At 42.5% G+C, this 15531-nt stretch overlaps 1 protein-coding gene across 1 annotated transcript in view; it reads right to left on the minus strand.

Moving 5' to 3' along the window:
• The window catches only part of galnt2 (UDP-N-acetyl-alpha-D-galactosamine:polypeptide N-acetylgalactosaminyltransferase 2), a 50633-nt gene extending 37920 nt beyond the window's left edge, over positions 1–12713 (minus strand). The window contains exon 1 of the mRNA XM_079289848.1: positions 12535–12713. Coding sequence (XP_079145974.1) covers positions 12535–12630 — 96 coding nt within the window. The 5' untranslated portion in view covers positions 12631–12713. The remainder of the gene's footprint in view (positions 1–12534) is intronic.
• Positions 12714–15531: the final 2818 nt, after the last annotated feature.

A 15531-nucleotide genomic window follows, 5' to 3' on the forward strand; every position in this document is an offset into this window, starting at 1 on the left:
AGTATAATTTAGACCCAATATGCTGTGAGTGACAATTGTTACAAGCTGTGATACATGTAAAAAGAACTTCTTCATGTTGTTTTACTGGACTTATCTACATCGGTCAGTCCAGCAGAGTTTGTACAAACTGCATTTTTCTTTTTTTCTCTTCACATCTTGCGACATATTCTCTTGATCATATTGTTGAGAAATTTGAGCTGAAAACTGTCCAACAATACATCTACAGTAACTCATGCCACAGTGTATTACAACAAGTCACAAATGTTCTCATAGGCTGACCGGCTACTTTACGAGAGGGCTGTGTATGGGAAAGAATCTAGCGTTATGATACAGGAGTTACAATTCAATATATTCATATATATTGCATTACTGTATGCAAGGCAATACATTGTGATACATCTAATTATAGAAAAGCTGTCATAGTATAAACAACACACCAAAATGTTCATAAAATCTGACTGAAAAGAAGTTTTTGATGCAATCATAAGAGTGAATCTGCGTTTGCATTCATCACATTCAGTCCCCGACACATCCAACATCATGGTCCTGCTCTTTGTGCAAATCTGAGTCACTGTCTACCACGAATCTCTGCACGTATAAACTATTCATTCAAAACCGACACACTGTTTTTGGGAATCAATACAATGTCAGAAAAACATAATACATAAACATAAATCTCTGCTCTCCGCCACAAATACAGCATCGCCTGCAACTGGTCCATCCCCCCCCGCGGACATTTGCTCATTTTGAAAGATGAATCGATCGAGACCGACTGGAGCTGTGAGAGGATACGCTGCTGTGACCACACAGGAGGAAAAAAAGAAAACTGCTCCCGTCTTGAAGTTCAGCCACAAATTGAGGTATTCAGAAAACAGTTGCAGTGACCAGACATTTACTTTCAGCACAATTTTCCTACTGCAGAGCAATAACTAAGTGTGATTTGATTTCTAGTGTGCTGCCGTTTATAGAAACGGTGTGAACAGTGAGTAACAGAGAGAGAGCTCAGTAACCGGCCAACAACAGAAACGGCAGACGCAGCAGTCCGGCCGGAATACAAATACTCTGCGACCACAATCTCTCTCAACCCTGACATTACAGTTTTGAAAGTGTTATTTCATTTAGCTGTGTTCATACATTTTAATGAGTCAGCTGACAGGAGCCACACACACACACACACACACTTTATGGCTGCGGGTCCTTGTTCTGTTGTAGCTACACACCGTTGGGTCAATCATTGTCAGGCAGGGTGGGACGGTGAACTCTGACCTGTGAGAGCATCACACGCTCTGCGGCTGCCATGTTGTTCATGGACGGCAGCAGAGTATTCACAAACAGAGAGGGTAATACAAATACAGAGTCTAAAAGTCTAACACAAGCGTAGTGCTCCGACCCCTCGCCTCAGCCAGCCGTATACCTGCCTCTGTAGACTGTGTGTTAGCAGAAGATCTGGCCTCCGCTCCAACACCACAGCGTGATAACATGCAGCAGAGAGGGCGTGAAACCACCACTTTCAAACCAATCTAAGCGGAGGTGTTTGATGGTTTTGGCTATTCTGAGCCCGTCTTGATGGGGTTTGACACAATCACATCTGCTCCACCCCCACCGAGCTGAAAGCACAGATAAATCAAACGCACCTTTTAACGCGCACAGAAAAGGGCATGAGGCCCGCTGGCCCGACAGCTCCAGATATTCTGTTACTTCCTTCATGCAGGTGGTTTCTAAAGCTGTGGGCCTTCACAGTCACTCACAGGCCTGCTTCTCATGGGTCTGTACATGACAGCAATTTTGTTTTTTTTATAATTGGCTCCCAGGGTGACCAACTGAATTTCTGGCCAACTTAAAGAGAACAAACAAACGAAGTAAAAGAAACGGTATGAAAAAGCGAGCATGCACGAGAACAGAGAAAAGCATATTTATGCAAGACAGAAACACAAAGAAGCAAATAACCAGAACCAGGGGAACCAGAACCAGGAGAGAAAGGAAAAGAGGAGGAGGGAGGTGAGTGGATTACCATATGGCCGATGGGACAGAAAGTGAAGAGTTTAACATCATAGCACACGGAAATATGTCCTGAGTCGTTGAGCTAAAAGACTAAGAGGCAAAAAACAAGTCAGTACAACCACCAGGTAGGGCTGGGCGATAAATCGATTTAATCGATTAATTCGAATGTGTGCTTTAAGGCGATGTGTTTTATTGAAAATCGAGAAAATCGCCCCCACCCCTCCCCCCGTTGGGTTCCCGTAGTAGAGTGCGCGCGCATTGTTTACAAACTAAAACAATGGCGGCCAGCCGCCGCCGCCACCTCACAACAACAACCCAGCATTTTGGAGACATTCACCAACTGTACTCCGCATGAGAAGAAGAGTGCCCGGTGGAAAGCCATCACGGATGCAGTCGCGATGTATATCGCAAAAGATATGGTGCCCATATACACCGTGGAAAAGCCGGGGTTTATTCACCGTCTCAAAGCTTTGGACCCCAGGTACGTGCTACCAAGCCGTAAACATTTTTCTGACGTTGCCTTGCCTCGGCTGTACAATAGTACACGCCAAAGGATCTCTGCGGAGCTGGAGGGGATGTCATTCTACTCCGCAACAACTGACCTGTGGTCCAGCAGGTTGACCCAGACACCGATCCACTTGACTGGTGGAAGCGTCACCAACTTAACTTTCCAAGGCTAAGTACTTTAGCAAAGAAATACCTCTCTGTGCCAGCTACAAGTGCCCCCTCTGAGAGGCTTTTCAGTGTGTGGGGGGGGGGCATTGTTACATGCCACCGTGCATGCCTGAAGCCAGAGGTAGTAGACAGGCTTGTCTTCCTGGCAAAAAATATTTAGAAAAAACATGCACTACTGTTTAATACTGTTGGTTATGTTGTGAATGCACTTGATTTTGTTTACATGCACTTATTTACTGTGCAAAATATGTTATGTTGATGTTAGATCAGATGTTGCACTTTTGAAAATGTGAATGTTAAAGGGTCATATACATTTTATTTCATGCTGTGTTTGTATCAGTGTATTCAGTTAGAAAAGCTTACTGTAAAAAGTTACATTTGCACAGTTGTTTACAATGGAAGGCTACTATTTAATGCCATTTAATGTTATGTTTAATTTAATTTTATATTTAAATGATTCAGGCAAACAAAAGAGTGACCAAATACTTTTTGTATACTACAGGCACCTTTCTACAATGTTCAGGTTTTGTTTGCACTTTATTTTTATCAACCTACTTGGGAAAATCATCACAAAATAAAAGAAAAAATTGTTTTCAACAGCTTCTGTCATCTGCAAAAAATTTTGGGGGAAAAAAATCGATTTAAATCGTGAATCTGATTTTTTGTAAAAAAATCGGAGATTTTTTTTTTAGGCCATATCGCCCAGCCCTACCACCAGGTAAAGATCCATGTAGAAGACCTGGAAATAAAGACACAGCATTGCTGTTGTTTGCTTTGGTTTAGCCAACGGTCAGCAGCTCATATATCTATTATTTACAGGGAGCGAGCCTACGATCTGTTTCAATATTTGCCACTCGGCTACAAACTGTTTGCTGGCAGCGCTGGTATTCCTGACTGGTATGGAAGCTGATTTGGAGTAACAAAGAATTTCCGACCATAAATCATTGTAAGTGAACTCATACAATTACAGCCGGCACAGACTGTAAAGTCCTGAGGCAGCAGAACTAGTCTGGCGTTACACACAAACCTCTGCTGATAGGAAACGCAGACTGAGTTTATGTTCAAATAGAGCAGGGGTCTCAAACTCCCGGCCCGCGGGCCGAATCCGGCCCGCCACGTCATTTTATGTTTTATGTTTAAGCTTTGAACAAAGTTATTGTAATAACTTGTGTTTGATATTTGTCTTTGATATTTTCTTTAATAGTTTGATCTTTGATAGAGTAATGTGGGTTTCTTAACCCTAAAGTAAAAGGATTTAAGTTATAATAACAGAAATGTGCTTAAATATATGTTTACATTTATATAACTGCATGTACAATATTTTTACACTTGAATAAACAATAATCAAATGCAGAGAGTTATTTACCAATATGTTAGGAGTAGTTACATTTACACCGTCTTACATTTACAACCGGCCCTTTGAGGGAAACCGTGATGCTGATGTGGCCCGGAGTGAAAATGAGTTTGAGACCCCTGAAATAGAGGGTTTATGTTAAAGCGTATAAATGCATGAGTCTATTTTTACAGAACCGCCATCTAAGGTTTCTGTCACCAGAGGAATATGCCATACAGTAGAAGTCTGTTTTTATTTGAAATGATTTTCAGGCTTTTTTCCTCCAGTATTTCAACCACTTGGACAGATGACTTCTGTTCATGCTACCTTTTTACTGCTTCTTTTGAGCCGTCCAGGTCCGACACAGAAACTTGACTTGAAGGGATGAGTGGAAAGAAAAAAACTCTTTCTGTTTGACCAAATTGTGCAATGAGTTGGCAAATAAACACGGGACAGTCTGAGACACAAACACAAAAGCACTGAATCTGCTGACGTATCCCTGAGAGGAGAGCCAACTGGAAAAGCCACACACACACACACACACACACCAAGGCTTTCTAATTATTCATCACCCACTTCCATCATTGTGCCATGACTCTTCACACACTACCACACGAGGTTCTCACAGGCTGTAAATACAGGAGCTCGGGCGTAAATTGGTCCCTTTAGTTTGACTACTTCGTCAGTTCCCATTCTTCCTCATTTGAACTGAAAGAAGCCGTTAGAGCCGAGTCAGCACCTCTGCTTCCTGAAACCCGTTTCACCATACTGTAAAAAAAGACACTTTACAAGCCGTTTCTTCACTAGTATTCGAAACAATCAAAACACTTGACTGGAGAATTTGGACCTTGACCATTGTTATGGGTGTTTGTGAGCAGCGGTGTGCCTGATCGTGTGGTAACGAGGCTGGAGAGGTCGTGAGCTGCAGCTGTAGTCAGTCTAACCAGTAAAATCTTTGTCAACCTTTATTCTACATATTAGAGGAATTATCTTTAAAAATATTAACTGTTGTATTTTACCTTTTTGTTGCACCCATTTCCTGCAATTACTTTCCTTCCTACATTTCCCAGAGTTCCTTTGGGCAACCTCCAGAGAGCATGTCTGAGATTCTGATGGTGAAGTCTGTGTAGCTCTTAATCCAGATATCAATGAACAGTCAGAGTGCAGTGATGTTTACAATTCTACATCATTTTCCATGTAAGCGGTGCCATTACATAAGGAGTACAAGTTATTAGAGATGAATATGATACTGCCAAAATAAATGCCAAAACAATCTGTTCAGAAAAGAAAAGCGGCAAACAAAGATCTGCAGCTCGTTCGAGGTTGAGGCCGTTGCACATTGTCAGCCTCGGGATTCTGTGACCCAAATGTGACAGATCCAGTCAGCAGGCCTGTTTGCACGCACCTCAATCCGCTCTGTGTTAATTTGTTTTGTAAGAATAATGTTAAAATTGTGAATCCTGATGAAGTCATTTCAGTCGGTTAAGAGCAGCTACATTGGAAGAGAAATAGCAACAAGTTTGCATTTGAAGGGATACATTTTTCTGATCATTTATTCTCAAATATCACGCACATCCTTTTCATTATTCCAGTGACACAAAGAGCAGAGAGCAGCATTTCCATCAAAGCAGCACACAGTCCTGTAGCAGGGAGTGAAACTGAATCAAATAACTTTCTGGGTGGTTGCTGCACTTTGTTTAGTGATTTGAATGTCCTTGCAACAAAGAGGGCGAAACGTCATGGCCACCTGCGCTCCCTATGAACACAGATCACTGCTGACCCGACCGCTTGCTTCACTGTGAATTTCTGAAGACGTCAAAATAGCGAGGCAGATACAGAACAGTTTGCCTCTCGGTGACAAATTGAATAGAAGAAGGCAGCTCTGTTTTCTCTTGATGCCTGAATAAAAAAAAACAGATCTTTGAAAAAGCCTCGGCGCTGGTCCCATGAACAATGAATATTCCTCATCCCTTTCAACTTTTTCCGTGAATGCTCGTCGTCTGCCAGGGAAGAAAATCATCTTAAGAAGAAAATCATCCAGTCGAGAGCGCACTCACGGATGCAACATGCTGTTATGTTTAACCACAAGGAAACTACCCAAGACAGGGACGGGTGGATACAGAAGAAATGAAGTAGCTAAAGAGTTCTCATGCCACAGATCAGGATGTAGTGAAGCTGACAGTTTGATATCAACGGATATAAACTGCTCTTTTGAACGCCAACCTTTATGGTGCCATTAACTAAACTATTCGTCTTCTTTCGTGGGGACGTCTCAATCTATATCTCCTGATATCTGTCCGTCTGTTCACGGCAGTCAGTCTCTGGGTTTCAGGGCTGATGGATTTGGAGTAACTCCTTCTAGCTGGTGGAAAATAAAATATGTTTTAGTGTTTCCAGCTGACCTGTATAAACAAGAACCCTGTAAAAGGCTCTTAAATATGCACTTGGTGGCTACGTGAAGACTGAAGCCAAAGCTTCTTGAGTTGTCACCAGCTGATGATCCACACAGAAGGTATGGAAATAAAGGAGAGGCTCTTGTACTGCAGCTTAGAGCCATTTAGCCCTGATCTTATAAGTATGATAAGGAAAATGTATCTGACTGTTATTTAATTCCCCAAAGCTTGACAGGACTGGAGTTGCATTTGCTAGGCTATGATTGGAAAATCTTTCTTCAGGGGAGGGGTTTAGCCAACTGTTACTTCCCCAAATCAACTAGGAAAATCTGGAGGGTGCTTCTATCCTCCCTCGTGCAGTGTCATCTGTCCCTTGAGCAAGGCACTACCCCTCCACACACAGGTGGAGCCATTCCAACAGAACACCGTCTCTCTCCCGGGACTCCCGGCAGTGCCGGTGTGTAACTCCAATGAGACTGTGATGCAGTTTGTCGAGTTGACAACAAGCGTTTGTTTGACAATACGCTCAGAGAATAAATCCTTAATAAACGACGGTGACACATCCTCTTCTTTGGTTTCTCTATTTACAGTCTGAATCTGTTGAGCATCTGTCAGAGGTGATCATTACCTATAATAAAACCAGACACACAGAGTCAATACTTCAAATATAAAACGTGTATGAAGGATTCACTAGGGATCCACAGCTTAATTCAAGCCTTTTATCGATTTAGTGTTGGCTCTATAGAACTGCATTTAGTTAGTTTATAATAATGGATCGGCTGACTGAAATGACACTGTATTCTGGCATTGTAAACATATTGAACTGTTGAAGTCTCGAGGGGTTTTAAAGCCACAGCTCGTTCAGCTCGATGATTGTACTGCAGTTACACAACAGCAGGAACTCGAACACATGTAATCAGTGTTATGCAAAAAGCAGTGTGCGTGCACATTAGTGTGCGTAAACAATAAAAGGATCGACTGTAACGATTCCAGATGCACTGCAGCGTCTGTGAGAGAGCCGACGATGATGTCGCGTCTTCCTCCAGCAGCCAGAGCGGGCTCCTGTGTTGAGGGGCCAGCATCCACCTCGCTCCATATAATGCTACCCACTAATAATGCACCATCATCACCTTCACCCCGGCAGAGAGTACGAGGTGCGACTGATGCATTTTTCCAATACTTCCTGCTGTAAAAACAGCAAAACGCTCACAGTCGGTGCAGCCACACGGCCGGCAAAGAGACCGATTGATAAAGCTGCTCATTGAGACACGCCCGCACAGGTCAGAGCTGAAGGCCTCGAGCTGCAGATAACAAAAGGCTGCAACTTTCACCCTCAGGCTCTGGACCAGCCGGCGTTTTAAAAGCTCTCCGGATCCCCGTTGAGCTGATTTATGCGTGTGCCTCTCCGCAGGTTTGCTGCACCGAATTCCCTTCCGAGTCGTCTGCCACCAACCAGAAACTAATCCAAACCTCTGGCTGATCACAACACTCTGAGAAATAGTCCCCCTTTGGGTGAGAGCTGGGCTCCATATCACCAGTGGACAGTGTGTGCATGACTGTGTTCAACACATGTGTATGTGATTTGTTCTTGCAGTCATTCTTCCCTGCTCCTCCTATTCTTTGTCATATTATGAGATAATGCCGATGCATTCCGATGAGACATGTGATAAAGGTTGAACTGGATGTTATACATGCCACACAACTCTTCTTCGGAAAAAAACCCACCGTTTAGTCCTTTGATAAATCCAATTACCGTGCGTAGGCAGATTTAATCAAACAGCTGATAACTTTCTTACTAAGTCTGTTGGTTTTTCCCCGTGGCTTGGTGCCACCCTTCACTATCTGCCATTTAGCTTCCCTCTCACGCTCGCTGATTGGCAGGAAAGTGGACTCAACAGTGGGACGGTGGTCTCTCAAGAGCTGGCAGGAAAAGCCCTCTGAGGTCTGTCCAACCAGGAAGACTTTAATGGGGCGTCCTGGTGAGGCAGCAGGCTCATGATTGCAACATTGTCCTCCTGTGTATAACAATACAGACGCTGGCACATGTTTGTACCAAGTCTGGCTGCTGGGTGCCTCCCAACATTTCCTGTCATTCTGCATACTGTTTATTGTGTGTGGAAGGAGGAAGAAAGGGGAGAACTTTTAATCCATAAAGTACACAGTGCAGAAATACATACCGGTACTGTGTACTAGATATGACTGTAAAATGATGGCAAAGGGCAGGTTTTATAAGAACAATTGACCTTTGCTGCAAAAAAAAACTTTTTCCATATATTTCTATCTTTTTCCATAAGTTACAAATGTGAATTGTGACCAATGTGCCTCAGTTGCATGTTGTTGATGGGTGGGTAAACCTGAAATAAAGGTCAGCTCAAGTCTCCGCTCCTATCCTCTCAGTTTACACTGTGAGTCAGCCCAGTAAAGCTAACAAATGCTCATGAACACTCTGTACCGCTGTGTACACGAACAGAAGAAAGACAAACTTCCCCGGTGACGCAGGTCGAAATTCATAATCAAAGATATGAGGAACAGTGTGTGCAAAAGGTTTGCTCAAGACCTCTGGAGAGTTAAGTTGCCAAACCTACGGGAAAAAAAAAAGAGAGAAACTTGTAAGGAATGTGTCAGAAATGGCAACGTTAAAATTTGCACAGGACGCTGCGATAGCTCACAGGCACTGAAACTGTGTTCAAGCAGCGTCTTTAAATTGGCACATAGACTCTAACCAGAGGGACAGTCTTCCGAAAAAGACTACTTTTGAACTGATAATAGTAGAAATGCGGTTTGGTCGGCGCTTTGATCTGAAGAGCCACATTATCACGGGGTGCGTATGACCGAGCTGAAGGAACTGGCTGAACTCATTCTTCCAGCAGAGCATTTGAGTCAGCTGCCATGACAGTGTGAGTCCTGCTCAGGCTGGCAGGCACACGGCTGCTGGATTCACCACAGCGGTTGGAAGCAGCGATGACTAAAACACGCAGCTCTGTGAGGTGTAAAGTTAGATGCATGGACATTTTTAAGTTGGAAAAATCCAAGCTTTGCTCACGGACATGTTTCTTGTCGTTTATGCTGCTCTGCACTGCTAAACAATCTCCAGACATCAGCGAGTCGCCATTATCTAATGTGTGACCGAGGACTGAACGTACACGTTGATGAATCACACTTTTAACGCAACTCTATACACGAAGTAGCCATATTTTGCAACCTTCACCTCTCTGTTACAAAGAGAAGGAACAAGATGAAAAGGCGCTGAAGAGAACCATGAAGGAACTCTTTATGTCATTATAATGGGTTGATAACAACAGCACTATGGTGATCAGTACTAGTCAACTAAGTTAATTATTAACACACACTTCAGTTTCTGCTTCTCAAATATGTAGATTTGCTGTTTTTCTCTGTTTCATGAAATCTTGTGAAAATCTTTGGTCTTTGGAGTCATTCAGACACATATGTCATTTGATAGACAAAACAAGTAATAGAAACAAATTATCTGCGGATTCATAAATAATCGTTAGATGTGGCTCTTAAAGGGCTGCAACTAACTACAAATTCAGTTTTCTCATACATTCATAGGTCCTCGGTTCAGTTGATCTAATCAATTTGTCTTTGTGGGAATCTTGAGTGCTTTTGAAAAAAGCACTAACCTACAGCTACAACGTCTGTTTGATGACAGCAGTGAGAAATTATTAAATGCCTCTACTCGCTCAAAAGGAGATGAAGATGTGATGGAACACAGCACTTGACCTGTGCAGCGCCACCTTTGTTTTAAACCTCTCTTTGTATAACGACACCTTGTTAATGCGACCTGCAATCAAACTCCAGTGAAAGTTGCTTATTGTAGAGTGTCCCTTTGACCCCCTGGACAACCACAAACATTCACGCATGCTCACACACAGATACGCACAGCTATCAGCCTAATGGGAGAGTAAAAGGGCTGCTCTGGTTGACTGGAGCAAAGCAAACACAGAGAGACAGATAGGACAAGACAGGAGACAGGTGGACTACACACACAACCAACCGAATCCAGAGGGGTAATAGAGGGAGTGTACTGGGCACACAACCACCCACGCAGAGCACTTCATACACACACACACAAGCAGCAGGAGACACTGGCCTACATTTGCAAAGGCAGACACACACACACACACGGAAAATACAAGCTGGATGTTGCTCCAACAAGAAAGTGACTGTGCGCAGTCTCTCTACCACGCACACACACAGTAAATGTATGTACAATGGGAACATGTCTTACATTTCACACATAACATACTACTGCATGTACAGGCCTGGTATTTCATGAATGGTATCCAAGCCTTTACATGCACAAAGTCCATCTTACCTTCTACTGCTGCTACAGTTTAAAGAATGCTGTATTACCATGAAGGCAGACTAATGTAAAAAGTTGTTGTAAACCAACTACATGAAGCACACAGGAAGCATAAGTAGCCACATATGAAAGAGTGAACGGAGAAATAAAGCAATGACTAGTTTATAAACTACACCTCCATAAAACGAATGCAATCTAATACAACAGTCCTGCACCTTCATGAAGGTTATATTGTTCAATTTCTGTTTTAGAGAGATGTTGATTCAACATCATGGTCATTTTGGAGGGTGTTGTTGGTGGTGATGCTGTTGAAGTTATAATTGTTACTATTGAAGCTGCAACTAACAAGTATTTGCATCATCGATTACTCTGCCAGCGGGTCATTTCTTGATTGATCGTGTGCTCTAACGTCAGAAAATAGTAAAAGTTGGCGTCTTCGTGTCTGGTTTTGTGCGAGAAAACAATCAAACGCCCAAAAATATTAATTTTAATATAATTCAAGAAAAGGAAAAGAAGCAAATTCTGAGAAGTTGGACTGTTTGCCATCTTTTGCTTGAGAAATGACTTAAATGATCAGCACATTTTCTGTCAATCAACTAATCAATTGTTCCAGCTATAATATTCAGTCAACACTTATATAAACGGGGTAGACAAAATATTAGAGACTTAATGCTGCATCTCCAAAACAACTTGGACAAAAACACATCATAAAAACAATAAAGACTGCATTAACTTAAACTGTGTGTAGCAACAAATCGGACATTTGAGTGTTTGTGAAATACAAATTGTATCACACGGCCGAGGCCATCAGCAAACTAGAAAATCTGGACATGGCTAAACTGAATCTCGGTTCTTCGCACAGACTTAAAGCCTTTCTTTTAATATTAATATATATATATATATATATATATATATATATATTAATATGTTAATATTAATATTAATATTAACATTAATACGTTAATATTAATATATTAATATTAATATTAATATTAATATATATATATTAATATTAATATATATATATATATATATATTAATATATATATATTAATATTAATATATATATTAATATATATATATTAATATATATATATTAATATATATATATATATATATATATATATATATATATATTAATATATATATATATATATATATATATATATATATATATATATATATATATATATATATATATATATATATATATATATATAGTATGTCAGTGATTTAACTCTGCTTTAATCTGCACACTTCCTGATCTCTGCTCATTTCTGGGAGCAGCACAGTTTGTGCTGACGTGCTCTACAGCCTAACCCCTCCCGGCCCTGTGAGCCAGGCCAGCAGCCTCGTATTAACAACAATCACTATGCATGCTTTCACCTTTATTCCGCTGTCACATCAACCGGCGCCGCCACGTTAAAGCGGCTGACAGGCTGCCTCCCGGCGTGGACGTGCTCCTCTCCCACTGTTCCACGGGCAGGCAATCACCGGCACAGCGGGAGGTCCGTGCACGCCGACCCGGCCAGCCCCGCTACCCTGCTGCCCTTGTTCACACTCATCTCCACCAAATCAATGCCTGCCCACTGATACTAGCAGGCCCTTTATCACATTCCTCACAGCATCGGTGCAGCTGCAGGAACAGAGAACCCCGAAAAAAAGAGAGACACAACAGCACCGCCGAAGCACAACCGCTCCATCTTCGCTTTGTCCGGGGAGAAAAAGGATCCACACGGACGCCGAGACGGACCGTGCAGCCGGGAGCGAGAGAGAGAAAAACAGCGATCGAGGAACGTAAATCCTACCTTTCGGCTCAACGCTGTCCCCGAGTAGAAGTAGTAGGCTATCCCCAGCACCCACAGCACTGCAAAGCATAACAATATCCTCGATTTCCTCCGCATGGCTGCCTCGGTTTTTCTTTCCCCGTCCGCCTGCCCGTGTGTTTCGTGGCTCGTAATCTTGTCAGTTCGGGCTGGAGCGGCTCGTCCCGGTCGGCTGTGTCCGTGCAGGGCGCTTCGCCGTGCGGCTTCGGCAAGCTTCGTCAGTCGGTCGGGGGGAGCGGAGGGAGCAGGAAGCACCCAGCCAACATCAGCGGGGTGAGAGGGCAAAGGCTATCCGACTCTAATCCAATCACACGCCGGCTCAGGAAGCCCTGGAGGAGGGCCGGGGCTGACAGCGAGACGAGCCGTGCCGTGCGGTTCCGTGCTAAAGCCGAGCGGAGGGGGTGGGAGGGGACAGACCTTGTAGGAAGTGATTGTTGTAAAATCTCAGTTATGTGACTGTGGTCTTATGTGTCTGTGATCATCATTATACAGTGTCACTGTCTGGTGTGGAGCTGCACGTGCTCAGAGGAGACGCTAGGGGCGCCAGAGATACTTTAACCCGATTTAATCTTCTTTTTTAACCTTCACTGGTTCTGTCCTGGTCCTTTTCTTCATCCCTTCCTTCCTTCCTGCCTCTGTTCTATCCTTCCTTCCTACCCTAGTTCCCTCCTTCTTTCTTTTGTCTCCTCCCTTCTTTCTTTTCACACTTTGTACCTTTCTTCCTCTGTTCTACCTTTCCTTCATCCCTTTGTTTCTTCCTTCATTCCATCCTTCCTCTGTTCAATCCTTGCTTCTTCCTATTGTTCCTTCCTGCATCCTTCCTCTGTTCTATCCTTCCTTTGTCCCTGTGTGCCCTCCTTTCCTTTGTCTTCTCTGGTTCTGAACCAGGCTACCAAAGTTAGAGACAACCGAAAAGGATGGAAGAGTATCAGTTTCATCTCCTCTTATTTTTTCTTTCCTTCCTGTCTTCCCTCAATGCTTCCTTCCTTTACTTCTCCCTTCCTCCTTCCCTTTGTTTGTATCTTTTGAAATAGACCACAGACAAAACAAGCGGTCACCCTGGGGTTCAGGATGGTGTGATGGACAATGAAAATAATCTGTAGAATAATCAATCATGACATTAACCTTTAGTTGGAAGCCCAAAGTAGAATGTCAAACCAAACTAAAACAACCACAACCACACACCATTAGCTTCTCAGCCCTGTTCATCTGGGTCTCAGCAGCTGCAGCACATCTGTACTCAAACCAGTCTGCATCACACGTTAGGTCCCGTTTGAAATGTAATTAGGCGAAACTTTAGCTGAAACTTCAATTTAGATTTGTGCATGTTTTTAACTCGGTTACATTAGCTTGTGTGGCGGAAATGTCACTAAAACAGTGTTCATATAAGGCTACATGTGGCAGCAAGGACCTCCAATAAAACCACTGCAGTTAAACAAAATAACAATCATTAAATGTCTAGAAGTTGGTCACAGTGCACATTTCAGTATATATTTTGAATTGCGACTTGTTGGTTCTTCTTGGTCTTATTGCAAATACCAGAGGAACCACAAAGTCTTGATTAATTATGATGTGGCATATGAGTTTATTTTCTTTAAAGCGCGTGAAAATGTTTTCTACAATATCAAATATTCATGAGTAAATATGCAACAATCAAAGCAATCAAAACATTGCGAGACAATATTTATTAAGAGATCAACTGCTCGACAGGTGTGGAAATGTCACCTTTTTGCTGATAATACCTTTGTACTTTTACTGGATGTAAGATTTTTACGTGTAATTGAGCATTTCTGTCGTGTGGTGTTACTTCTTGTGCTTGAGTAAAATATTTGAATACTTCCACCATCATAAGAAGCTGATACAAAAAAACAAAAACAGATTGTAGGGGCCATTAAAGCAGCAGAAAGGGGCCTTCATAAAATGCAGTAACTTTCAGCAACAAAGAAAAAGAAGCATTTGTGAAATAGCATAAATATTGTGAGACATTTAGGAGCAAGTCATCCTGTCGTTGTCGAACCACTTGGTACTTTCACGGTCTGTGGCACTCAGATCAGCTCCGTCTGTCCTTAGGCTAAAATAAAAGGTCTCGTTCATGTTCAGCGTGGTTCAATCTGCCGCTGACATTTTTCATTTGAATGGTGACTAAATGTCATTTTTGATCGAAGCAGCAAAATGGCCCACAGTTAAAAAAAGTACTCTCAATACACACTTTGTTCTGTGCCTCCAAAGAGTGTCCCAGTAGTATTACACACACACACACACACACACACACACACACACACACACTTATTCATTGCTGCTCTCGCTCCGGTGGTCTGAACAGAGACTCGGTGTGTTTATGTTACCTACAGTAGTGTTGCAGCATGGATGGATGGAAGTCAAACCAATGGGAGAGGTGGAGGAGTGAGAAGCAGCGAAACAGATGTGCGAATTTAGCAGCACAGTGTTTTGTCTTTGGCCCTTTGCCTCAGTCGTCCTGAACAACTGTTACGAGGGTCTCATGTGTCCTCAGAAGAACTCCGTCAGGCTGTCTGCTCTTCCAGAAATAGAAAAGAGGCAACAAGTTCCTCTCTTGGCTGTGAGCTTGTCGGCCATCTTGCCTGTAATTAGTTACTATGAATAATATAAACATGCATGCATTTCATAACCATCTTTCATGGTGTAATAGTATAATCATGAGCAAACTGAAGTCAGCTTTATCGTCTATTCAAACTGAAATCTTGTATGTTTAAATTAAAATGATCCTTGAAACGTCAGCCAAACTGAGGAAGGAACGTTTCAACATCTGCCCTCGATCACATGATCCCAGACAGATGTCACATATTGTTTTTACACTGCTGTTTTGCATAACCTTGCGACTTACCCTTAAAAACAAGCCTCCATTTTCTGCAAAAGGAGTGCGAGTATGTATTGTGCATGCAGGCACAGTGGCAAAGAGTCCATTTTATATATTTTTTACTACACTATATTTATCCTTGA

Source organism: Melanostigma gelatinosum (assembly GCF_949748355.1).
Source record: "Melanostigma gelatinosum genome assembly, chromosome: 2".
Classification (NCBI taxonomy): domain Eukaryota; kingdom Metazoa; phylum Chordata; class Actinopteri; order Perciformes; family Zoarcidae; genus Melanostigma; species Melanostigma gelatinosum.